Here is a 25,895-nt window from a genome sequence, read left to right on the forward strand (position 1 = left end):
GGTTGATTATGTTGATGAAGATATGTTGTTGATAGCACTAGAATTCATTTTATGTATGTGTAGTATGCAGACTGACCTCGGTCCAGTCTGATCCCTTCATCAAAGCGAGAGAAGAGTCTGTAGCGCTGAGCCCAGTATTTAGCCAGCTCTGGTTCAGCTGCCATCTCTGCTGGCACCTGCTGCTTCTTCCTTCGCTTACTGTTCTTCTTCTTTGGTGTCTTTGTGTCTTTCACACTCAAGTCTATGCAGAAATACACATTCAGTAATTAGTTTTGGGTTTTTTTTAATAGTATAGTTGTACTGTTTTTTTAAAGCATAATCATTTACCACAAGAAGCTCTGTTAACTTCAGGCTTGTCAGGCAGGAGAAAGTCAGGAATTTGTAGACATGGTAACTGTCTCCATGGCTGCTTCTCTTCATCCACCATTTCACTATCCACAGACTCTGTGGCACAATTGAAGGAGGTGCTGGCCTGAGTATAATTCCTCCTCTCTGCACTTAAACTGGACACAGAAATAGAACTCTCTTCCTCTAGATCATCTGTATTTTCTTTTTCAGCATTCTTCATCTCCTTTTCCCTCTTCTCTTTTCCTCCTGTCAGTTCTCTTAGAAATGGAGGGTTGTTCTCAGGTGGGTTTCCTCTGCTCACTTCACTCTGGTCACACTTAGTCATCTGTATCTCTCTCTGGACTTTTTCAAGGAAATTTTGAACCTGTGAAATAAAAAGTCTTTATTTAATTAGTCTTCTTGATTTAACCTATTCCAGTTTCCCATGCCATCTAATCTGTCTTTTTCCACAGTATCCTACTACATACATGCATATTCAGTGATTTCCACTGTTGCATCAATGGAGTCCTTTGAGCTGTTACTCCCAGCTTCTTTCTAACTTCTCTGAGAGCTCATCATTCTGATTTTCTAACCTGTCCCCGCTGATAAGGGACATTTTAGATATTCTCTAACTAGCTGGACATATTGAAGTGGAAATATTCAACATTACACATCAGATAAGTTTGCAAAGTACTGTGCTCTCTGTCCCGTCTAAAAGACAATGTGCACTCTTCATCAGCTTACAGGTTTTACCTTATGGAGGGAGGTACTGATCTGCAGCTGTGCGTTGTCTCCACCCATCTTTGAGAACCTGGTGCATTTGTTGATGCTGCAGATTGCTCTCTTTGTCTGCTGCTGCTTTTGACACTTAGAAGCTGAGCTGCCTTTGAAGCTTAATACACCGTTGAACCTGAGAGATAAACACAATGTAACAATTTGGCAAAAGTACATAGACTCAGGCAACAGTTTCTATGACAAAATGTTTGAGAAGCAGACATTTTGAACATTGATAAAATGAGGTTTTCACTCTTAGAAATTAGATTAAGCCCTATTCATTTAGATGGGGGGGAATAATCACAGTGGTGGCACAGTGACATGGTCGTTAGCACTGTTGCCTCACAGCTAGAAGGTCTGAGTTTGAATCCACCTTGGCCTGGGCCTTTCTGTGTGGAGTTTGCATGTTCTCCCTGTGTCTGTGTGGGTTTCCCTCCAGTTTCCCCCCACAGTCCAAAGACATGCAGTTACTGGGTGATTGTCAAGTTTTTTAAACCTTCCTTCAGCTCCTGCCCAAACTTGAAAAAGGCTCTACACAAAGATGCTGGGACAACTCAACTCAGTTTAAGTGTTTTATTGTCTTTTTGTTGGAATTGCAAGCTTTAGGTGCAGTGGCAAATGAGCAGGTGAATTAATGATTGAGTAGGTTGATAACCTTTAAACAGATAACAGACATACACATTAAACATCAAATTATAACAAATTCACTGCACCCTAAAAAAATTTGTTTTAACTATGTGATTGATAAAGGCACTACTTTTAGCGAGATGAACATTTACTTATCCAAACATTTTCTTAAGTCATATGGTCCATCAAACAATTTTAACTTTATTTACACATTTAAATATTTATTGCATCTTACTTAAATAAAAAGTTCTGCAGATTAAAATTTATCTGGGTCATTCATGAATTTATGTTCAATCAATTAATGAGCTGATCTTAAAATATCTCATAAATATTAATTATATTCAGTGCAAGTAGTGACACACATCACCAAATTATTTTTTTAAATAAACTTTAACTTTGTCCTACGTTCATCCAAAGAATATTGTCTATTTAAATGAACATTTTACCATACCAGTGGTGTCTTTTGTGGGAGCTGTGAGCTGCAGGTCTTTCTCCTTGGTGTGACTGAAACAGTGAGCTACACAGGTGAATGGAATTACCTACTGAGCTCTACTGAGAGAGACAGGGAACGAAGTAACAGGAGCGCTTGTTTCAGTGCGAGGCGCACTGCAGCTGGGTGGGCAGTAAACCCATTTTGAAGCTTACTCTTGTTTATCTTGACAGTGATAGATCCTAATTGGTGATTGTAAATTGTCCATAGGTGTGAATTTGTCTGTCTCTCTGTGTTAGCACTGCGACAGGCTGGTGACCTGTCCAGGGTGTACCCTGACTCTCACCCTATGACAGCTGGAACAGGCTCCAGGCTCCAGTTTGCTGATGTAGCATACATTCTTCATAGCAGACATTTCGATTTGTCCCACTATGTAAGGAACAGATCTATTAATGAAGAATTAAGTCTCACTGATCATCCCAGTAAACATTGCTGGATTATCATCATGCACAAGAACTTAAGGTCTCCTAAGCATACTAGAGCCATCATCAGTAGTCCTGTGCTTTCCCTACTGTGAAAGGTCAAAATGTATGCTGTTGAGAGAGAGCCATAAATTAATAAATAAAAATATAGAGACTGAAAATATATGAAGAAGAAATGCTCAATGCAGTATGGGAACCCCCCAGCAGCCTAGGCCATTAGCAGCCTAACTAAGGGACAGTTCAGGGTCACCTGATCCAGCCCTAACTATAAGCTTGATCATAAAGGAAAGTTTTAAGCCTAATCTTAAAAATAGAGAGGGTGTCTGTCTCCTGAATCCAAACTGGGAGCTGGTTCCACAGAAGAGGGGCCTGAAAGCTGAAGGCTCTGCCTCCCATTCTACGTCTTGGGCTCCCAGATTTAGAGAGCCCAGGACTAAATCTGGGAGCGCATCTGCTCTCCAGAGATGCTCCATTATACGGTGACTAGGATCTGCATCCGGCCATTGTAGAACAGCTGTGGCTGCGCTACAGCCAGGCTGGTAGATCTTTTCACTTCAGAAGAAAATGTGCAGTGTTCACATTTCTTCTCCTTGTGTGATCAAAGCTCGCCTCTTGGAGCAGATGCAGTCACACAGGTTTGGCCACCTGTGCTGCCTTTTATCCTTAGCACCTGGCACTTTGAGACTTTGTGCTTGGCACCTGAGTGGGGCACTCTAAGTACATTAGGCCTTCCCCAGGGAGTGATTAACATTATTGAAAATGCAAGGGCATCCTCCTGCAAGTCTCTTTACAACTGTCAGTGCAGATGTCTCACCAGACAGCCCTTCTTGCTGGTGAGAAGAGATGCTTATCTTGAATAATGACTATGGGTGACTCTGCTCAACATGGTCATCACAATTACCTGCCAATCAGGATTGGCAGAATGACATAAATGCTTCTTAGGAATACACAAGAAGGCGCATCCCATAGTGAGACTCTCACTCATGCTACTCTGTGAACTGGGGTTACGCAAGTAACCAAAAGTTATTTTATTTTCACTTCATACTCCAAATCCATATAATGTACAACAAATTATGTTTCTTTTTCCTTTGAAATAAAAAACATAAATTATAAAAAAAAAAAGAAACAAAAAAACGGCCTGTCTTTTTATTTTTCATCTAAAGTAATTTAAAGCCTAATCTTAAAAATAGAGAGGGTGTCTGTCTCCTGAATCCAACCTGGGAGCTGGTTCCACAGAAGAGGGGCCTGAAAGCTGAAGGCTCTGCCTCCCATTCTACTCTTAAGTATCCTAGGAACCACAAGTAAGCCAGCAGTCTGAGAGAGAAGTGCTCTATCGAGTTGATATGATGCTATGTGATAAGGTGGGGCTTGATTATTCAATGACTTGTAAGGAAGAAGAAGGATTTTAAATTAAATTCTGGATTCAACAGGGAGTCAATGAAGACAAGCCAATATGGGAGAAACATGCTCTCTCTTTCTAGTTGCTGTCATTACTCTCTGTGCAGGGAGCTTTTAGGACAGCCTGACAGTCTAATCTAGAAGCAATAAATGCAGGAATGAACTTTTAAGTATCATGCTGGGACAGGATGTTTCTAATTTTAGAGATATTGAGAAAATTCAATAAAAGCAGTCCTACATATTTGTTTAATACGTGCATCCTGGTCAAAATTATTTCAAGATATGTGTTATTTACTCTTTAAAGATGTTCAACATGATATTCATATACCTGGCTGTTTAGTACCCTTTGGCTGTATTTATCTGAAGTGGAGAATAAATAACATGGACAATTTCAGGCTGCTAATGCTATGATAATATATGCTAATGATATGTACAGTCCTTTCAAAAAGTATTGGAACATTGAGGCCAATCACTATATTTTTTTCTGTAGACTAAAAACATTTTGGGTTTGCCATTAAAAGATGAATATGAAACAGAAGATCAACATCTCAGGTTTATTTCCAGGTATTTACATCTGGATCTGATACACAGTTCAGAAGATAGCACTTTTTGACTTAAGCCACCCATTTTTCTTGTGGGCAAAATTATTAAAAAAGATCAACTTAAACTAAATTAAAATGAATAAGACTTAATATTTAGTTGCAGATCCTTTGCTTACAATTGCATCAAGCCTGTGACCCACCGACATCACTAAACCTTTGCATTCCTCTATTGTGATCCTTTTCCAGGCTTTCACCGCAACCTCTCATTGTTTGTTTTTGGATCTTTCAATCAGTTTGGTTGCATCTTTCTTTAAATTGAAAAACAAAATGTTTCTGTAGACTTCTGAGTGCATTGTACTGCTCCCATCATGCTTGACATCATCAATGAAGATTATTGAACTCGTCCCAGAAGAAGCCATGCAAGCCCAAGCCATGACATTACCTCCACTCTGTTTCACAGATGAGCCCTTGTGTTTGGGATCACGAGCAGATCCTTTCTTTCTCCAGATTTTAGCCTTTCTATCACCTTTGTAAAAGTTCATCTTTGTCTTTGTCCATAAAATTTTGTCCCAGAGTTTCTGAGGCTTGTCTCTGAACTTCTTGGAAAATTCCTTCCTGGCCTTCCTGTTCTTGTTAATTTGTGGTTTGCATCTTTAGTTAAAGCCTCTGTACTTTTGTTCATGAAGTTGTCTGTAAACAGTAGATTGTGATACTTTCACTCCTGCCCTCTGGAGGTTGTTCCTGATGTCACTAACAGTTGTTTTAAAGCTATTACAATGTTTCTGTCATCAGCTGCTGTTGTTTTTCTTGGCCTACCTGTTGGACATCTGTTATTTATGCTTTATTTCCACTAGTACCTACTTGACTCCGCACAGTTTGTAGGGTTTTCCATTGGGTCCTGATACCAGGTACCAGGTACTTTTTTTTACAACCCACTCAGGAAGGATTCCAAACGATCCGAGGCGATCCAAAAATGTGACGGCAAAGAACAGCATGCCACTGATTGGCCAGGGAGTGTCATCACTAACTATCTCATGAGAAAGACTCCTTCACAGACTCAAATGTGCCATTTTTAAAACTCGACAGCAAAGGAAATGAAGACACATAAACCAACACCATGGTCCAATGACGAGGGGCAGACATTTCTGTGCTGGGTGGCAGATGAGAAATGAGAAAGTGTATCAGGAGGTCTCTGAGCTAATGGACACGTTTGAGTTGCATACAAATTATGTCAAGTGACTTCTGTCTGCATTGCTATATCAACTCCACCCACAGAGAGGTAGTGACCATGTCGAGTCGAGTCGCGCCGAGTCAGTGGAAACGTGGCATTAGTACACCAGTGACGACTTTCTTCTTCTGGACATTCCAAACGGTTGTACTGGCTATGGTCAATGTTTGTCCAATGGCTCTGATTGATTTTCCATCTTCTCTCAGCTTTACAATTGCTTGTTTTCACCCATAGACAGCTCTCTGGTTTTCATGTTGGTTATTCTTCTAACTAACACAGTCTGTAAATCCTAAATCTGAAATTGAGCATAGACATTCTGCGCTATTTATTGTTTGAATAACCAATTTAACACAACCCATGAAAGGATTAGCCTCGCTGCTCGAGGGGAGTATAGCTCATGCGTGATTGGATTAGCCTAATCAGGTTGCAGCATTGGCAAATGCCACAAGCCTAGTGTGACATACCATTGTTAAGTAATGTAAGTGAAGGAGAGTGTAACTGGGACATGCTGATGGACGTTAGGATTCCCAATCATGCTTCCATAAGAAACTTGTGTCTGTCTGTGGAGTGATGCGCAGGTAGTTACCCGTTATGTTGTAAACGGTTTTTGATGTGCTTGGGAAAGACCGTTTTATAGCATAAAATAGTGCTGATTGCTTCTTGCAGACATCTGCTTTGTCAGCTTATTGTGCCACTCGGTACACCTGACCCAACAAGGGAAAATCCGAGTGACAGACTTCAGCTTATTGTTCTGGTGAACCACCAGGTCACTTGAATCAGAAAGCCTCTCCTCCACACAGTCCTCATTTATAAAGTGCTCTACAAACCTGAACATTATGGCTAACAGATGGATTCTCCGGTTTCAGTGCAGCTAGCCAACAACTACTGCTTAAGAGCCAGGGAGGGAAAGTGGACAGTAAATCCTTGATTTTTAACACAATATAAAAGTGACCTCCTTAGAATGCTTTTTAGTTTTAGTTCCCTTGTTTTCCACTGAGTTATCAGTTCTGTCACTAGTTAGCTTACATAAACAAATGTAAGTATGAGCAACCAACCAAACAACATGGTGTCATCATGTTCTGTACTTGCACAATATGGTGCTACACATGCTCTAAAAACTTTGAACACTTATTTCTTAAATCCAGCTTCACAGACAGAGTTAAATCTATCACAGTTTTTCAGAGCAGGGGTCCATGGTGTAAATTAGTCTTTATATATGTAATGTTTCATGTCTACTTTAACTGAGGAACTGTTAGCTAACATAAACCATAGAGCAATATACAGCACTGCACAGCAATTTCTATAATCAAGTAGAAATGTTTGCTGACCATCTAAATGTCTTTTTTTGTTGTTGTTTTTTCATATTTCTATCGATATCAGCTCAAGTGTAGACAAACCACAAGGCATTTCAGTGGGAGTCAGCAGACACAAGGGACAAAAAGATTCACAAAAGAGGACAAACAGACTTACTGAGGCTCTGGGCTGTGCTTGAAGCCAAGTTTACCCCAAGCTTCCTCAGGTGTCAGATGTGGGTACTCATCCAAATCCAGCTCATGACTGCAAACACAAAAAAGTGCATCCAGATTTACATATGGCAATTATTTTCACATCACCATCTCAGGGATAAACATTATACCGCGGTTAAGGGAAGGGAATTAGCTGGAGAGATGATGGTCTTTAAATTGCTTTCTAATCAATGGCATGATGATACATCTTGAACTTCAACACATATACAATAAAAACTCACCTGCGTTTGACTTTTGAACATCCTGTGCCTGGAGGTTTGTCATCATCATCATCATCGTCATCATTATCTTTTCGAATTGGTTTTTCATTCCTTGATCCACGCTGTCTGTCGCGGCTGACTTGGGAACCTGAGTCAAAATTTACAAAATATTTATTTGCGTGACCTATGGCCAATACACATCCATTTAATTAACAAACGAAAATGCTAAATGCTAAAATGCTAAATGCTAAAATGCTACGCTCGTTTGCTAACTGAGTGATGGTGAGCAGTTAGACTGATAGAGTGATTAGCTGCAACTTCCTACACTGGTATATCTGTCATCACATTGTCAGCATGAATTATCATGTTTTTAATGCAACTAACTAAGACAACAGTAAGTGATATAATTTTGCTGGGAACTGTAGTTTTTCATCCAAGGCCTCTCACAGCTCCAGGGATTTTATGTTTAATAGGAAGACCAAAATTTTCATTTGAAAGCTAGGACATCTTACTACTCATCATTAATTGAAGAAAATAAGAACAACCCCAGGTTTCTTTTCAGCACTGTAGCCAGGCTGACAAAGAGTCAGAGCTCTGTAGAGCCGAGTATTCCTTTCACTTTAACTAGTAGTGACTTCATGGATTTCTTTACAAATAAAATTTTAGACATTAGAGAAAAAATTATTCATAACCATCTCAAAGATTTATCTTCATGTTCGGCTGCTTTCAGCACTGCTGGTATTTGTTTAGACTCTTTTGCTCCAGTTGATCTTTCAGAGTTAACTTCAATAGTTACTTCCTCCAAACCAGCAACATGTTTATTAGATCCCATTCCTACTAGACTGTTCAAAGAAGTCTTTCCAATTATTGATGCTTCAATCTTAAAAATGATCAATCAGTCTTTATTGTCTGCAATCAGTCTGCACTAACACTGCACTATCCGAGCTACATGAGGCGATTTCCACCTATCAGGCTAACCAGCGTGATGCGGCTCTCATCGTAGCCGGGGACTTTAACAGTGCAAACTTGAAAAAGGTGATACCGGAATTGATTCAACACATCGACTGCCCCACCAGAGGAGAGAGGACCCTAGACCACTGCTACTCTGCATTCAAAGATGGCTACAAAGCAAAGCCTCTTCCGCCTTTTGGGAAGTCTGACCACACCTCTGTCCTTCTCATGCCGAAATACAAACAACGGCTCAGGCAGGAACCCCCTGCTGTGAGAGAAGTGATACGGTGGTCTGATCAAACAGAGGCCGCTCTGCAGGGTGCGTTGGATTCAACCGACTGGGACATGTTTCGCAGCAGCGCGGGCGGAGACATCGAAGAGTTTACGGAAACTGTCGTGGGATTTATTGGGAAAGTTGTTGAAGACACTTCACTTAGGAGGACCATCAGGACTTTTCCCAACCAGAAGCCGTGGGTGGATAAATCTGTCCGCGACGCCCTGAGGTCCCGCACCGTTGCCTACAACTCCGGCCTCGCCTCTGGGAACATGGAGGACTACAAGGTTGCATCATACAACGTCCGCAGAGCGGTGAAAGAGGCTAAACATCGCTACGGCCGCAGACTGGAACAGCAACTACAACAGTCTGACTCCAGGGGACTGTGGCAGGGACTACGCACCATCACGGACTACAAAGCACCACACACACACCCGGTGAGTGCCGACGCTTCTCTGGCTGATGAACTCAACAGCCCGCTGCGCTCCCGGCCGGAGGGGCGGAGACACTCACTGTGACGGAGCGCGACGTGAGGAGGGCGTTTAGACGTGTAAACACCAGGAAAGCGGCTGGACCAGACGGTATTAGTGGACGTGTCCTTAAGACCTGCGCTGACCAGCTGGCACCTGTGTTTACACTGATATTCAACCTCTCACTGAAACTGTGTGTGATTCCCACCTGCTTTAAAAAGTCCATCATAGTCCCTGTCCCAAAGAAATCACACCCCAGCAGCCCCAATGACTTCAGGCCCATAGCACTCACCTCTGTGGTGATGAAGTGTTTTGAGAGACTCATCAAGACATTCATCACCTCCTCACTGCCCACCACCCTCGACCCACTACAGTTTGCATACCGGCCAGACAGATCCACAGATGACGCCATATCCTTCCTCCTCCACAAGACCCTTTCACACATAGACACTGGTAAGGGGAACTATGTGAGAGTGCTGTTTGTAGATTACAGCTCAGCATTCAACACCATAGTTCCCTCCAGGCTGGTCTCTAAGCTGCTGGACCTGGGCCTGGGCCCATCCCTGTGCAGGTGGGTTCACAGCTTCCTGACCAGCAGACCACAGGTGGTACGAGTGGGTCACCTCACCTCATCCTCCCTCACCCTCAACACTGGATCCCCCCAAGGCTGTGTGCTCAGCCCTCTGCTGTACTCACTGTACACCCATGACTGCGAGGCCACGTCAGAGTCCAACGTCATCATCAAGTTTGCTGACGACACTGCTGTTGTGGGACTAATCTCTCCCAATGAGGAGACAGCCTACAGGAGAGAGGTCTCCCGCCTGGAGAACTGGTGCCAGGAGAACCACCTCCTGCTCAACGTCAGCAAAACGAAGGAACTGATCGTGGACTTCAGCAGGAAGCAGCAGAGGGACTACCATCCACTTGTCATCAGTGGTGCTGAGGTGGAAAGAGTGGACACCCTCAAATACCTGGGAGTGACCATCTCACAGGACCTGTCCTGGACTCATCACATAAACATCACTGTGAAGAAGGCCAGACAGCGTCTCTACCTCCTCAGGCGGCTGAGAGACTTCAAGCTCCCACTCAAGGTGCTCAGGAACTTTTACACCTGCACCATCGAGAGCATCATGCGTGGGAGCATCACCACCTGGATGGGAAACTGCACCAAGCAGGACTTCATGGCCCTAAAAAGGGTGGTTCGTTCAGCTGAACGGACCATCAGAACCACCCTCCCCAACCTGCAGGACATTTACACCAAGCAGTGCAGGCTGAGGGCCATGAAGATCCTAAAACAGCCCAGCCACCCCGGACACTCTCTCTTGTCCCTGCTCCCATCAGGCCGGCGTTACCGCTGCCTGAGGACTAAGACTGAAAGGTTGAAGAAGAGTTTTTACCCACAAGCCATCCGTCTGCTCAACTCTGAGCCCTAACTGGACCATTATTGCACAATGTAAATATTATAATTTATAAGAGTGTGTATAGTGTATAGTATATAGAGTATAGTGTATAGTGTAAATTACTTTTTTTTTTTTTTTTATTCTTCTTCTTATTTATATGTGTGTGTATATATGGTTGCAGGTACAAAATACATTTCACTGTGCATTGTACTGTGTATAACTGTGCATGTGACAAATAAAACACTATCTTATCTATCTTATCTTATCTTATTGGTTGGCTATGTACCACAGGCCTTCAAGGTGGCTGTAATTAAACCTCTACTTAAAAAGCCATCACTGACCCAGTTGTCTTAGCTAATTATAGGCCAATCTCCAACCTTCCTTTTCTCTCAAAGATTCTTGAAAGAGTAGTTGTAAAACAGCTAACTGATCATCTGCAGAGGAACGGTTTATTTGAAGAGTTTCAGTCAGGTTTCAGAATTCATCACAGTACAGAAACAGCATTAGTGAAGGTTACCAATGATCTTCTTACAGCCTCTGACAGTGGACTCATCTCTGTTCTTGTCCTGTTGGACCTCAGTGCAGCTTTGATACTGTTGACCATAACATTTTATTACAGAGATTAGAGCTTGCTATAGGTATTAAAGGTGCTGCACTGCAGTGGTTTGAATCATATTTATTTAATAGACTCCAATTTGTTCATGTAAATGGGGAGTCTTCTTCACACACTAAGGTTAATTATGGAGTTCTGTGCTAGGACCAATTCTATTTACATTATACATGCTTCCTTTGGGCAGTATTATTAGAAAGCATTGCATCAATTTTCATTGCTATGCAGATGATCCTCAGCTTTATCTATCAATGAGGCCAGATGACACACATCAATTAGTTAAACTTCAGGAATGTCTTAAAGACATTAAGGCCTGGATGACCTCTAATTTCCTGCTTCTAAATTCAGATAAAACTGAAGTTCTTGTACTCGGCCCCACAAATCTTAGAAACATGGTGTCAAACCAGATACTTACTCTGGATGGCATTACTTTGGCCTCCAGTAACACTGTGAGAAATCTTGGAGTCATTTTTGACCAGGATATGTCCTTCAATGCACATATTAAACAAATATGTAGGACTGCTTTTTTGCATTTGTGCAATATTTCTAAAATTAGAAACATCGTTTCTCAGAGTGATGCTGAAAAGCTAATTCATACATTTATTACTTCTAGGCTGGACTATTGTAATTCTGTCCTAAAAGCTCCCTGAAAAGCCTTCAGCTGATCCAAAATGCTGCAGCTAGAGTACTGACAGGGACTAGAAAGAGAGAGCAGATTTCTCCCATATTGGCTTCTCTTCATTGGCTCCCTGTTAAATCTAGAATAGAATTTAAAATCCTTTTCCTCACCTACAAGGTCTTGAATGATCAGGCCCCATCTTATCTCAAAGACCTCATAGTACCATATCACCCCAATAGAGCACTTTGCTCTCAGACTGCTGGCTTACTTACTATTCTGCTATAGGCCTAGGCTGCTGGGGCGTTCCCATAATGCACTGTTTCTGTTCATTCACCTTATTTACTTTGTCTATACCCCACTCTGCATTCAATCATTAGTTATTATTAATCTCTGTCTCTCTCCCCTCTCAGCAGATGACCCCCCCTCCCTGAGCCTGGTTCTGCTGGAGGTTTCTTCCTGTTAAAAGGGAGTTTTTCCTTCCCACTGTCACCAAGTGCTGCTCATAGGGGGTCGTTTTGACTGTTGGGTTTTCTCTGTATTATTGTAGGGTCTTTACCCAGTCGCCTTCAGGCGACTGTTTGTTGTGATTTGGCACTATAGAAATAAAACTGAATTGAATTGCACACAGAAAATTTGCGGTGGGAGAGGTATGCACTCTACTGAGTGCCCTTCTAGTTAAGTATAACATTCAACTACTAAAACTAATAAAACTTTCTTCACCATATCAATTCAAAAGCAAATGGGTAAGTAAGAACCAAGAATGAGAAATGCTAATAAATACAAACCACTGAAAATACTGTCACTTTTTGTGATGGCATTATTATGGTAAGAACTAACTCATCTGATATTTTCAGTAGATGTATCTATGTTATGAATTTGTACATCCTAGATAACATCATTAAGTTAAAGGGTCCACAAGATTTTCAAAAACCTGACCTCTGACTTTGAGTTTTTTAGTAGATACAACTATGGTATCAATTTGAAAATAACAAAGGTGAATGCTGGCCTGCCTGCCTGGTAAAGTGATGACAATACCCATCAGCCTTTTTAGGCTGAGGGGTAAAAAATGGGTAATGAATACTGTTAACTGTTAAGTTGTGGTATTAACCTTACATTGATGGTGGTCTAATAAATTTGTTAAGCAATGTATATCCTGCACTCTTCTGGATCTTCCTATAATCTGTTGTGTTCTCTTTACTGTACCGCCATACATCCTTAATCCTCTTTCTCTTCTGATGGCTGGAAAGGGCTGTGCAGATTTTGAAAATTAGAATAACCATTCTACATGACATGAGGACACAAATAAATAATGCTCACATCCTTACATTCTGCCATTCTCTTGCTTCTAACACATGAACTTTAAGAACTGACACTTATAGACACTTATTACCTTACAAATCCTGTAGTTAGACAGGGGTTATTATAACCAATGTAAGTGACTTCACTTCTCTAGGGTTGTGTTTGGCAATATGTGTCTGAAATACATGTAATATATAATAATGTGTACAAAGCAAAGGATAAAAAAGACAACTTGAAAATACAAAAAACTATCAATAACTGTGACTTCTGTGTGGTGGTATCGCTTTCATGTTGTCTACAGTGTTTTTATTTCTGATTAAATTTTATGATTTCCTGCAGGCGCCCCCACTTTGTTCTTGGTCTCCCTTGGATCATCCCAGGGGCGGTTCTAGGGGCGGGGCCACAGGGGCCTTGGCCCCATCTGAAATCTGATTGGCCCCCTGAAGTGCCCCTGTCCTGTCACTCATCTGTCCTTTGTCCGAGAGCAAGGATCAAATTATAGGTGGATGCAATTCCATGCCGAAACACCAGTAGCGCTAATGAGCCAAATAGGAATGCTCAGCGTGAATAAAGCTTATAGAAGAAAAAGAAGATTTAAACGATCTTGCGGAGAAAGTTTTTTTAACCCACAACCGATGCAGTCTACATTTTGAGGACTTTGTTGGTAATGATAAGTCATAAATCTCTTTTTACTCACAGCTGTCACACAGCGTAAGTCTGACAAACATTAAATTAAGAAGCAAAGTTAGTTAAGAGTAATGTTAACTGAGGCACTACTTGTGTTTGGACATGAGTGTTAGCATTTCACTAATTCATGCAATACTAATTCATGTACTTCTTTGTAATTTGCATTTGTGTGTTTACATTAACTATAATGTTTGGCAGTAATAGAGAAGAATATGAAAAGAAAGGGTCAGTCTCAGGTGGGAATTCAGCAGTTTTTGAGCAAAAGAGTGAGTCTGCAGCTGAAAATGAGCAGGGTGAGAGGAGGGAAAGAGCAGCAGGACACAGTAGACCAGAGGCTGGTCAAGAGCAGGACACCTCCAGCCCCTTTTCATCAGGTCAGAAATCATTTAGGGAGAGCAACAACAGTTAATGCTGTAATGTATGAAATGTCTGATATTGTTATTTAGTGAAATGGCACATAAGTTCACTGAATTCTTACACTTCATGGTGATAAGATTTACCCTAACTGTAATGTAATGGCTTTAATTTTTATTGGTCCGTATATCACCACATCTACCACAAATACTTGGCCCCTCTATGAATACTGTGGCCCCTTGATGGCCCCTTACTCAGAAAAATCCTAGATCCGCCACTGGATCATCCTATTTAAAAAAAATCCTGGAAATGCCCCTGAATAGCAGCACTCAGGCAGAATATTTTGGTGAACAGACATTCTACTTTTTGTTTTTTTTTTAACCTTTAGTTGACCAGGTAAAAATGTTTGAGAACCAGACCTGGTGACATGATTTTACCAAGTAGGCTGAGTTCAGTATCTGGTTCTATTTAATGAGAGTCTGACTGCGTATTTCTCTCTCAAGGTTCAGGCACTCAGTGGAAGAACTTGAATTTATTTTACGCACTTTGTTTTTGAATGACAATAAAGCACAACAAACCCCGTCTCCTGCAGACGTTTTAGTTTATTTTAACATTGTCCATCTCACAAACATGTCACTCTCCAAACACTGAATCACCGAGATAACACATAGGTCCTGTTCTTTATGCCCATAATTATCCAAGGTTTTAAAAGCTGAAGCAAAATAACTTTCGTTTTATGGTCATTTTTTTACAATGAGAAATTACGCAATTTCTCACGGGGGCGATAATGGGAGAATTTTGTGATCGGATTTATAGAGGGATAAAAGTTGTGTCATATATTTGGAAGTATATGTCATATACTTCCAAGATGGCGCCACGGTAGGCAGCCTGTTACTGCAGCTCCCAGGTTACTTCCCTTTCTTGTGTGTTTTTCTTGTATTTTAAGGTTTTCTTTCAGACTCTTAGTTTCGTAGTTATATCGGATATCAAACCCGCCATGGACCTGCAAAGTTTCATTAGAGTAGTGGCATTCCTTATACTCTTTTTGGGACTTTTCACCACTTCATCTGGAGAACCGGTGAGCCACTCTATTGTTTACAGCCGGGATCAGCTGTTAGCCCTGTGCAACAGGAGCGTACTCCCGGAGGAGAGACCCGAGATTCCGAAGGAATTACGGCGTCGGAGGAGGGGATGCAGAGCTGGAGCGAAGTACCGGGAGAGGAGGAGACGGTACAAACCGAGCATTCCATCTATTCTCATGGGCAACGTAAGATCTTTACCCAACAAGATGGAAGAGCTGGCAGCGCTAACCAGACTGCAGTGGGAGTACCAGCAGAGCAGCCTCCTGCTGTTCACGGAGACTTGGCTCACGGACCACACACCGGACTCCGTCGTAACATTGGAGGGCTTTCAGCTGGTGAGAGCGGACCGGAGCATGAGGGAGAGTGGTAAGAGGAGAGGTGGGGGACTGGCGATGTACGTTAATGAGAGATGGTGTAACCCAGGACACATCACTGTGAAGGAGCAGCGCTGTACCAAAGACATTGAACTGTTAGCGGTTAGCGTTCGGCCATACCACCTGGCCCGGGAGTTTTCACGTTATTGTGTTAACTGTTTACATCCCGCCGTCGGCCGACGCTACAGCAGCCTGTGAGGACATCCACACCACCGTCTCTCAGTTACAGACGGCACATCCACAGTCCCTGATTATCATCTCTGGGGACTTCAACCATGCCTCACCTTCTTCCACTCTCCCTAACTTCACCCAATATGTTGACTGCCACACAAGGGACAATAAAACTCTAGACCTGCTGTTTGCTAACACAAAGGAGGCTTACAGCTCATCACCTCTACCCCCGCTTGGCCACTCAGACCACAACCTGGTCATTCTTCACCCCACCTACACCCCCATTGTGAAGAAGAAACCCCCCACCAAGAAGATAATAAGACTGTGGTCTGAGGACTGCAGTGAGGCCCTGAGAGACTGTTTTGAATGTACAGACTGGCAGGAACTCTGCAGGCCTCACGGTGAGGACATTGACGCCCTCACCCACTGCATCACAGACTACATGAACTTCTGTGTGGAGAACACTGTGCCAACCAAGAAGGTACGGTGCTTCTCCAACAATAAACCGTGGGTGACCCCAGAGCTGAAGGCCCTGCTGAACGAGAAGAAGAGGGCCTTCAGATCTGGAGACAAGGAGGAACTGAGGAGAGTGCAAAAGGATGTGAAATACAAGATCCGGAGAGGCAAAGAGAGCTTCAGGAGGAAGATGGAGGAACAGCTCCAACATAACAAAGTCCGAGAAGTCTGGAGAAACATGAAAAAAATCTCTGGCCACTTTGAGGACAATGGAGGAGCCACAGTGTCTGCTGACCGGGGGTGGGCTAACGACCTAAACCTGTTTTTCAATAGATTTGACTCTGGGTCGTTGACCACCTCCCCCACCCCTCAGCTCCCATCTGCCCCCCTCCGTATGCTGACCCCCCTCTCTCCTGGTGTAGTGCTATCATTGCCTGCACTCTCCTCACCCTCACCTACAGCGGAGCCAGCCCCATCACCCACCCCAACCCAGCCTCACATCCACCTCACAACTGATCAGGTGAGAAGTCAGCTCAGAAAGACGAAGATCAGGAAGGCAGCGGGTCCAGATGGAATCAGCCCCAGACTGCTCAGGGATTGTGCAGACTAGCTCTGTCAGGTGGTACTGCATATCTTCAACCTGAGCCTGAATCTGGAGAGGGTTCCTGAACTGTGGAAGACTTCCTGCATAGTTCCAGTGCCAAAGATCGCACAGCCCAGGGAGTCCAACCACTACAGACCTGTGGCCCTGACTTCTCACCTGATGAAGACCATGGAGAGGCTCATCCTTCATCACCTCCGCCCACTGGTGAGCTCAGCGCTGGATCCCCTGCAGTTCGCCTACCAGCCCGGCATTGGGGTGGACGATGCCATCATCTACCTGCTGCACAGATCCCTCTCTCACCTAGAGCAGGCAGGAAACACTGTGAGGGTCATGTTCTTTGACTTCTCCAGTGCTTTCAACACCATCCAGCCTGCACTACTGAGAGGGAAGATGGAGGGAGCCGGAGTAGACAGTCAGCTGACGGCATGGACCATCGACTACCTCACCAACAGACCACAGTATGTGAGGTGCCATGACTGTATGTCTGATGTGGTAGTCTGCAGCACGGGGGCGCCACAGGGCACGGTCCTCTCACCCTTTCTGTTCAGTCTGTACACCTCAGACTTCAGGTACAACTCGGACCACTGCCACCTACAGAAGTTCTCAGATGATACGGCCATCATTGGATGTGTATCAGATGGGAACGACCAGGAATACAGGGGTGTCATCAGTGACTTTGTCGGCTGGTGTGAGAACAACGCACTCCAAATCAATGCCAGCAAGACGAAGGAGATGATCATAGACTTCAGGAGGAAGCCACCCCCTACAGCACCGGTGAACATCCAGGGAAAGCATATTGAGACAGTGGTCTCCTACAAGTACCTGGGTGTTCATCTCAATAACAAGTTGGACTGGACTACAAACACAGATGTCCTGTATAAGAAGGGCCAGAGTCGACTCCACCTGCTGAGGAGACTGAGGTCCTTTGGTGTCTGCAGGACTCTGTTAAAGACCTTTTATGACACAGTGGTAGCATCTGCCCTTTTCTACGCAGTGGCCTGCTGGGGGGTGGATGCACCGAAAGGGACAGGAGCAGGATCGACAAACTGGTGCGGAGGTCTAGCTCTGTGTTGGGATGTCCTCTGGAGTCTGTGATGGTGATGGGTGAGAGGAGGATGTTAGCAAAGCTGACATCCATCATGAACAACCCCCATCACCCTCTGCATGAGACCGTGGGTGAGCTGAGCAGCTCCTTCAGTCAGAGACTGAAACATCCTCGCTGCAGGAAGGAGCGCTTTCGCAGGTCATTCATCCCAACAGCAGTTAGACTGTATAACACATCATAATGTCTTGAGTCACTTGGACACTTTACCTCCTCTGCCATCACTTTATCCTTACAGTCCAGATACATTTTATTTATTACACTCACCCATATAATGCATACCGTGTATGCTGTGTACCTTACCGGCTACAAATGTATATAATATTTTGATATCTGTATATAGTGTTTTGATGTGTGTGTATATGTGTGTATATGTACATGTGTGTATTGACTATATATTTTCTGTATATAGTGCTTATGTATATGTGTATAGTGTTCTTCTATTTTATTTTATTCTATTCTATTTTTAGTTTTCTGTACTGAGCTGCTGTAATGCGCAAATTTCCCCGTCGTGGGATCATTAAAGTTTTATCTTATCTTATCTTATCTTATTTGCATAACAGGATCATATCCCAATCAAATGTTACGTGTCCATGGACAATAGCACTATGCTTCTTTTTCCAACAAATGAAGATGATGTGTCTTTTTCAACTGAGATATGGCCAAAACTATGAGGTAAATGGAGTTTCCCATATTAAATTCAAGTAGCCCGCAAATCCAGGATCTGGATCGGACTCAGATGCGTTTGGTTTTGCACTAGCTCTTGGCCCTCCACAACTGTGTACCCAATATCAGATAAATCTGATAGGGTTTGGTTTTTGCCCTATGTTACAGATCAGGATTTTTTTTTCCATTTTTCTTTTGACCATGACCTTTTATGGCAAAATTTTTAACTGGATGACCTAGGGGTCACTGGCCATCATTTGTGGAAATTTCGTATGAATCGGACTTGTTAACAAACAGACAAACACAGCAAAAACAGTACCCCATTCCCCCTATATATAATATATATTATAAAATTTACTGCTACAACATAGCAGACAGATCAGTCTATTCAACCATGAAGCCTTGACAGTACCACACACACTCGATTCTTACCTGTAGTAGCTGTGTTATGCTGTATGGAGCCAGCTGGTCTCTTGCGACTATTCCCATCATCAGAAGCCTCATCAGAACTGCAGAACATTCCCTCTGACTGGACTATAACTGAGCCAGGCACACAGGTTCCATCTACCTCTATTGTGAAGCTTTGTCCAAACAGATCATTCAGAACTTCAGCATCAACTTCTTTGTGTCGGTTCTCAGCTTTGGTAGGTCTCTCTCTCTGTTCCTCTGTGTGGCTCTTTTCACCTGTGTCCATGACCCCTGTTGCTTCTTCACTTCCAGCATCCCCATTACAGACCAACTGCTCAAAGGTCCAACCCTGTCCTGCCCAGTATGAGTACTGCTCCCAATATGAACAGTAGGTCTCTGTAGCATGTTTGTCCCAGAGAGCTTTTGTATCTGGGTTGTCCCAAGGAGCAATCACTGTTCCTGGATCTTCTGCAGATTGCAGCTCAGTTTCTGGATGTTTCTCCAGCCAGCTGCTCCACAACAGAGCTTCTCCCTGTTGCACTGTAGAGGTGTCAAGATAGTATTTAAGAAAATGAAGAAGCAATATTTAATCTTGGGTGTAGAATGGGTTCATAAAAATAACATGATAACCACTGACACTTTCTGTGTGGAACATGGTTTAAAAAAAGGTTAGTGAATACTGAATTCATTTATTCAGTTTCAGTGAATACTGAAATTCATTTAATTTTTAATCTGGTCCTTTTTTCTGTCTTGTTGGGTCTAAAAAGATGTGCGCTGCCAAAGCTTTGGATCCATTCTACATCCTGAGGGCTGACTCATTCCCTACCTGGAGTCATATAAACTCTGGTACTAATATTATATTATTATATATTATAACAGAGTAGGAAATGTGCTGTTACACACTACAAAAGCCATCACACAGCAGCATTACAGATAATAAAGTTACTTTTGACAAAGTTAACGAACTGGTCCCAAAAAATTCCAGAAAGCACCAAGCTCTTGATCCAGTTGGCTGTGCTGTTTAAAAACTTCCACACCAAAGCTTTTAAATGCTTCCAATAAGAATCAAGTGCAATGTTTTCATTGATGAATGATGTGTTTGTGCTTATGTAAATGTGAGCTACTACATGAGTTACTTTACTCGGGATCCAAGCGAAGAATCAATTCAATTCAATTCCATTTTATTTCTATAGCGCCAAATCACAACAAACAGTCTCCTCAACAATCTAATATACCTTTGGTGATTAAGAAAAGTGCTATGCTGGTTTTACTCTTATTTATATGACATCTACCAGTTTATTCAATGTAAGTAAGAAGTTTTCCTCAACAAAAGTTCCACAGGGTTCCGTGCTAGGACCAATACATTTTCCATTAAACACGCGTCCCTTAGGTAATATTATTAGAAAACACTGCATATATTTTCACTGCTAATCAGATGACAGTTATATTTATACATGAAGCCAGATGACACAAATCAATTAGATATCTATAGACATAAAGGCCTGGATGACTTGTCCTTTTATACTTCTAAATTATGAAAAAAACCCATCATATTTTGCCCTACAAGAAGCAGAAATACTGTGTCTAAACAGATACTTACTTTGGGTGCCATTAGAGCACTCTGCTCTCAGAGTACAGGTTTACCTTTGGTTCTGAGAATTTCCTAAAGTACAATGGGAGTCAGACCCTTCGGCTACTATAGCACGCCCTTCTCCTGTAGAACCACATCTTAGCTTGGGTTAAACAAAGGCACCCTTTGTACTTTTAAGATTAAACCTTAAACTGTCATTTGTGATGAACATTATAGTAAGGGATGGGTGAGGTAACCCTAAACCATCCCTCAGCTTTGCTTCAATAGGCTCAGACTACTGGGAGACTTCCCATTATGCACTGAGCACTGCTCCTTAAATCCTATGGCAAGTCATTAACTTTTGTCTAATCTCTCCCAGAGTTTCTGTTTGGTTTGTGATCCCTCTGTCTGGTTCTTTCAGAGGGCTCATGTTAAAAGGAAGTTCTTCCTTTATAGTCAAGCACTTGCTCATAGCAGATCTTCTGATCATTGGGGTCTTTACCTTAGTGTATAACACAACTCAACTTGCTGTGAACTGGCACTATACAAATCAAAGTGAACCAAAATGAATTATTTGCATGTTGATGCCCATATCAAAGTTGTAATGGATGTACTAGCATTGCTAACTGTCCACTTGTAATAGGATCTGATAAGATCAACTTGTATATGGAAAGCAAGCAAACATGCAAAACTGCCACAATTTTAATGCAATGAGGTGCAGAAGCTTTAGACTTACACAAAACAAGACGCTGCTCTCCATATAAGGTTGCTTATATGGAGAGTTGTTTAGATTGATTTTTCAGTCTCCATACAATGTCTGCAACAATGCTTATAATACTGTTGTAGTCCACTGTTAGAAATCCACAAACTTCATTGAGTTCATTTGTATACCAGCACTGTGTACAGTGACCAAATACATACAATTAACTATAACCTTCACGTCTCCATCCTTACCCCAGTAGGCTTCCCAGCCGACATCTTGGAACCCTCCAGGTACTTCCACAAGTGGATCAAACACTTCCTTCTCATCAACTAGGACAAACAAAAAAAAAAATTACGTAGTTGTGTGATGTATGTGTCATGTCCTGGGCCCATGGCCCAGTGTTTTATGTTTTCTGGGTATTGTGTCTGTTACTTTCTCGGGTTATGTTTTGTTATTTGCCCTCAGTTAGTTAGTTCTAGTTCCTTGTGTCTCCCTGTATTCTGTGTCAGGTTTGCGTCTCTGTTCTCTCGTCATACTTCCTGTTTTTTTTATTTTGATAGTTGTCCAGCCCCTGTCTGTTGTATTCAGTTTTGCTTCCCCTGGTCTCATCTTGGTTATCAGCGTCACCTGTGTTCCCACCTGTTTCCTCTTCCCTCATCAGCCCCTCTGTGTATTTAAGTCCTGTGTTTTCGCTGCCTGTTGTCACATCGTTGATGTTATCGTGCCAGTGTGTTCCTGTGTTTTCCCTTCGCCTACCCTCAGAAGGATGTTGTATTCGTCCCCCAACCTTAATAAACACCTTTTTACGTAATGCCTGTCTCGGGAGTCCTGTGTTTGGGTCCATCCCTGCCCGTCACATCGCTGGCCGTGACAGTATGCATCTACTATCACATGAAAAAGAAGGTTTTCACAAGACTATATACAATCCTGTGTGTGCCCTTACTACTTCCATTGGAATTATGAAGTAGCAGCTAATAAAATGCACTTGATTAATTGATCAGCGAGTTGACCGCCTCCATAAAAGCAGAAATTCTTGCAATTTGTTGGGCTGGAGCTTTCAGGTATGCATTAGCACAATGCCAAACCTCCCCAGAACTGGACATCCCAGCAAATTGCATTGCAAGGTGCGATGTCTAGAGAAACTGCAAAAAACCGCAAGAACTACATCTCAAGCATGATTATCTGTCTGCATAGATATTTCTGTTTGGACAGCAGGGAGAGAGGTTTTCACCTACCGCAGAGAGAGTCAAAATTAAAGTCAAAGTCTAGTCAAAGTTTCTTTATAGTCAATACCACATATGTGCAGGATATACAGAGGATTGAAATTGCCTTACTCTCAGACCTGAGGTGTAAACATGCATCTAAACCTGAATTTCTACAGTGCAAAAGCATGTAGAAAGTACTAAAATTTAAGAAACATGTTTAAATAAAAATAAAAATAATAACTACAAAAAAATGGCAGAGACATGAGGCACTTAAGATATGACGTGCAAAGAGAAGTAGCTTATGTGCTGGGTACCTGAGCAATTTGGTAGTATTGGTGGATGAGGGTCAGGGGCTCGTGTGTGCAGGGGCGACAGGAGGAGGGGGTCAGAGCAGGGAGGGATCTGAATGCTCTGATAGCCTGAGGCTGCCTGAGGTTTCTATGAGGTTGCTCAGGGCTGTACCAGCAATTTTTCTGCACACCTTTACGATTCCCAGCAGCTGGTTACTGTTCTTAACGTTTAAAAATCCAAACCAGCAGATAAGATTAAATGTAAGAACAGACTCAATAAAACAAGGATAAAACATTTTCATAAAAGTCCTCATTAAAACCACAGAGCTTCCAGTAAAAATCCACCCTCTGATCCGCCTTTTTACAGCGTGAGCCTATGTGGGCTTCAAAAATCAGCCTGTTGTCAAGGATCGTTCCCAGGGGTTTATACTGGTTTACAACCTCAACATTTTCCCCAGAATGACCACAGGCACGATGACTGCACTGTGTTTAAAATCAATGACCATCTCCTTTATTTTAGAAACATTTATCTTTAAAAAGGAGGACTCTCAGCAGTCAGTGAAATCCCTGACCTCTGGTCCATGATCTGGGTCATCACTGCTGAGGAGGGACAGAATCACAGAGTCCACAGCAAATTTAAAATGTGGTGCTGTGGATACTGGCTGTGACAATCATTGGTATATAAAATAAATAAGAGGGGTGAAAGAACACAGCCCTGAGGAGACCCAGTAGAAGAAAAGAGGACATCGGAAAGAAACCCGCTGACCCTCTGAGAACATGCAGTTAAAAAGTCTATCAGCCAACATATGAGGCCAGAGTCAGACCATGAAAACAGTTGAATGCAGTTAAAAGCAGATGAGAAATCAATAAAAAGTAACCTTGCAAAGCCTTTTGTGCCTCCAGATGTCTTAAAATCATGTTTAAAAGGATTCCCATTGCATCCTCCTCTCCCCTGCCTGACCTAGAAGTAAACTGAAGTGGGTCCAGATGTTCTTTCACTCTAGATTAAAGGACCTCCTTAATAATCTTTTCAAATGTCTTCATTGCTAATTAAGTAAGGGCAACAGGCCTGAAACCATTCAGAGACTGGGTGGCCTTACTTTCGGGGACAGGAACCATGACAGAGGCTTTCCAGAGCTGAGGGACCCTGTGGGTCTGCAGAGACATGTTAAAAAGAAAACTAAAGATGCCTGCCAGCTGCAGGGCATGGTTTTTAAGAATACAGCCTCCGGTGTCATCAGGACCTGAGCTTTTCCTCTCCTGAGTCTTCCGAAAGAGATTCAGAACAGTTCCCCTATCAATGTGTACTGTGACATCTGAGGGCATTCTTGTAAAAATGGCACACAGAGGAGTTCGTGCCTCAATGACTCCAAGGTGCATGACCTTGGAGTGAATTTGTTGGGATGTCCAGAAAAAAATGTCTTGAATGTTTTCCACTTGTGAGAATGATGAGTAGAATGATGGACTTCAAATTGTTTGGAAATTGATTTATAGCCCTTCCCAGAGTGATGAGCAGCAACAATTATTTCTAAGATCATTGCTGATGTCTTTCCTTCTTAGCAAACACACACCTGAATGCTCCAGGACAGCAAACGGCCAACGCCTCCCCTTTTGTAGCCATGCTTGCTGATGATCATTTCATCAAGAACATTTGATTTGCAGCACCTGGCTGCTACTTACCTTGTTAATTCCCATGGAACAAGTAAGGTTGTATTTAATTTTTCACACACTGGTGTTTTTTTTGGCTTAGTAAATAAATAAATAAATAATAATACAGAGTAATATGTGTCATTAGGTGGTACTGACCAAACTTTAAGACTTTCTAAGGACCTGATATATAGAAACATTACAATTTAAAGAGAGTTTAGATATATTTGTAATATATACAAATAGTATGGGGTGGCTGTGGCTCAGGAGGTAGAGCAGGTCATCTACTAATCAGAAGGTTGGCGGTTTGATTCCTGGCTGCTCCAGGCTGCATGCCAAAGTATCCTTGGGCAAGATACTGAACCCCAAGTTGCTCTCAATAAATGCACTTTGCTTAGTTCCTCATGGAAGTGCTTGTATGAATAGGTGTGAATGTGTAAATGTAAACGTGTCGTATGCAAGCGCTTTGAGTGCTCAGGCGAGTAGAAAAGTGCGATACAAGAACTAGTCCATTTACCATTTAATAATAAAAATAACAGCAGTAAGGTCATTGTATCACCTCTTTCATCAACCTGTGGATCTAATTCACTTTCCTCTTCTTCTTCAGCTGGTTCTTCACAGTATATTAGGCAATTCCTGTTAGCCCTCCGTCCCTTTGACATGACCAAAAATAACAGCACAAACTGTTGTTTAGTTTTCCTTTAAAAAAGGTGACCAAAATAGCACAGCAACACAGAGCCAAGGTGAAGTCTGACTTACTGCTCTCCTCTGGTCAGAGGAGCACACAAAGGCTAAAGGCAGACCCAGGCTGACCATCATCTGACTCTCTTCATCCAGCTCCTCCACTTCAGCCTCCTCTTCTTCGCCATCATCTGCTTCTATGAGTTGAGGAAATTGACATGTGGTCAGAGGTTAAGACAGCGTCACATCATCGAACAATGTAAAGCAATCAGTGACACAGGAAACATTTGCTTCACTTTAAAGTCTGTCATATCTGATTTCAAAGAACTTCCACTGGATCATTTCTGAGAACCCGCTAGGAAATTTAAACATGTACCACCAACCCCACTGCATGATAAATTTTGTAATTCCAGTACAAATGACTATTAAATATTGTGACATGGTAAGACATACCTTGGACAGCGTTTGCAAAGTCAGGGAGAAGTCTGTTATCAGAACGATAAAGCTCTCGATCCCTGTACAGAGGCAGAGAACATAGAAAGCTGAGAATCTGCAGGAACGCCACAGCTTCATCTATCCATTAAAACCCAGGGTCCTGATGACAATAACACCTAAATCAAAATGTAATGCTGGCATTTATACAGTCTACTCCTACTCACTTAAATCACTTTGAGTTTGAGTGATATGTCATGAGATCGCAAATCACACCTCATATACCACACACTGCCCAGCTTGCCA

The 25,895-nt window shown here is 42.4% G+C and overlaps 1 protein-coding gene across 1 annotated transcript in view; it reads right to left on the bottom strand.

Moving 5' to 3' along the window:
- tgs1 (trimethylguanosine synthase 1) overlaps window positions 1–25,895 on the bottom strand; it is a 36,439-nt gene that overhangs the window by 10,019 nt on the left and 525 nt on the right. The window contains exons 2-11 of the mRNA XM_030725372.1: window positions 25,611–25,672; window positions 25,236–25,354; window positions 25,036–25,129; window positions 21,586–21,663; window positions 19,086–19,601; window positions 7,556–7,682; window positions 7,279–7,365; window positions 1,081–1,237; window positions 328–712; window positions 77–241 (exon numbers count right to left, since the gene is read on the bottom strand). Coding sequence (XP_030581232.1) covers window positions 77–241; window positions 328–712; window positions 1,081–1,237; window positions 7,279–7,365; window positions 7,556–7,682; window positions 19,086–19,601; window positions 21,586–21,663; window positions 25,036–25,129; window positions 25,236–25,354; window positions 25,611–25,672 — 1,790 coding nt within the window. The remainder of the gene's footprint in view (window positions 1–76; window positions 242–327; window positions 713–1,080; window positions 1,238–7,278; window positions 7,366–7,555; window positions 7,683–19,085; window positions 19,602–21,585; window positions 21,664–25,035; window positions 25,130–25,235; window positions 25,355–25,610; window positions 25,673–25,895) is intronic.

The sequence above is a fragment of the Archocentrus centrarchus genome, unplaced genomic scaffold (genome assembly GCF_007364275.1).
Source record: "Archocentrus centrarchus isolate MPI-CPG fArcCen1 unplaced genomic scaffold, fArcCen1 scaffold_54_ctg1, whole genome shotgun sequence".
In the NCBI taxonomy this organism is placed as follows: Eukaryota; Metazoa; Chordata; class Actinopteri; order Cichliformes; family Cichlidae; genus Archocentrus; species Archocentrus centrarchus.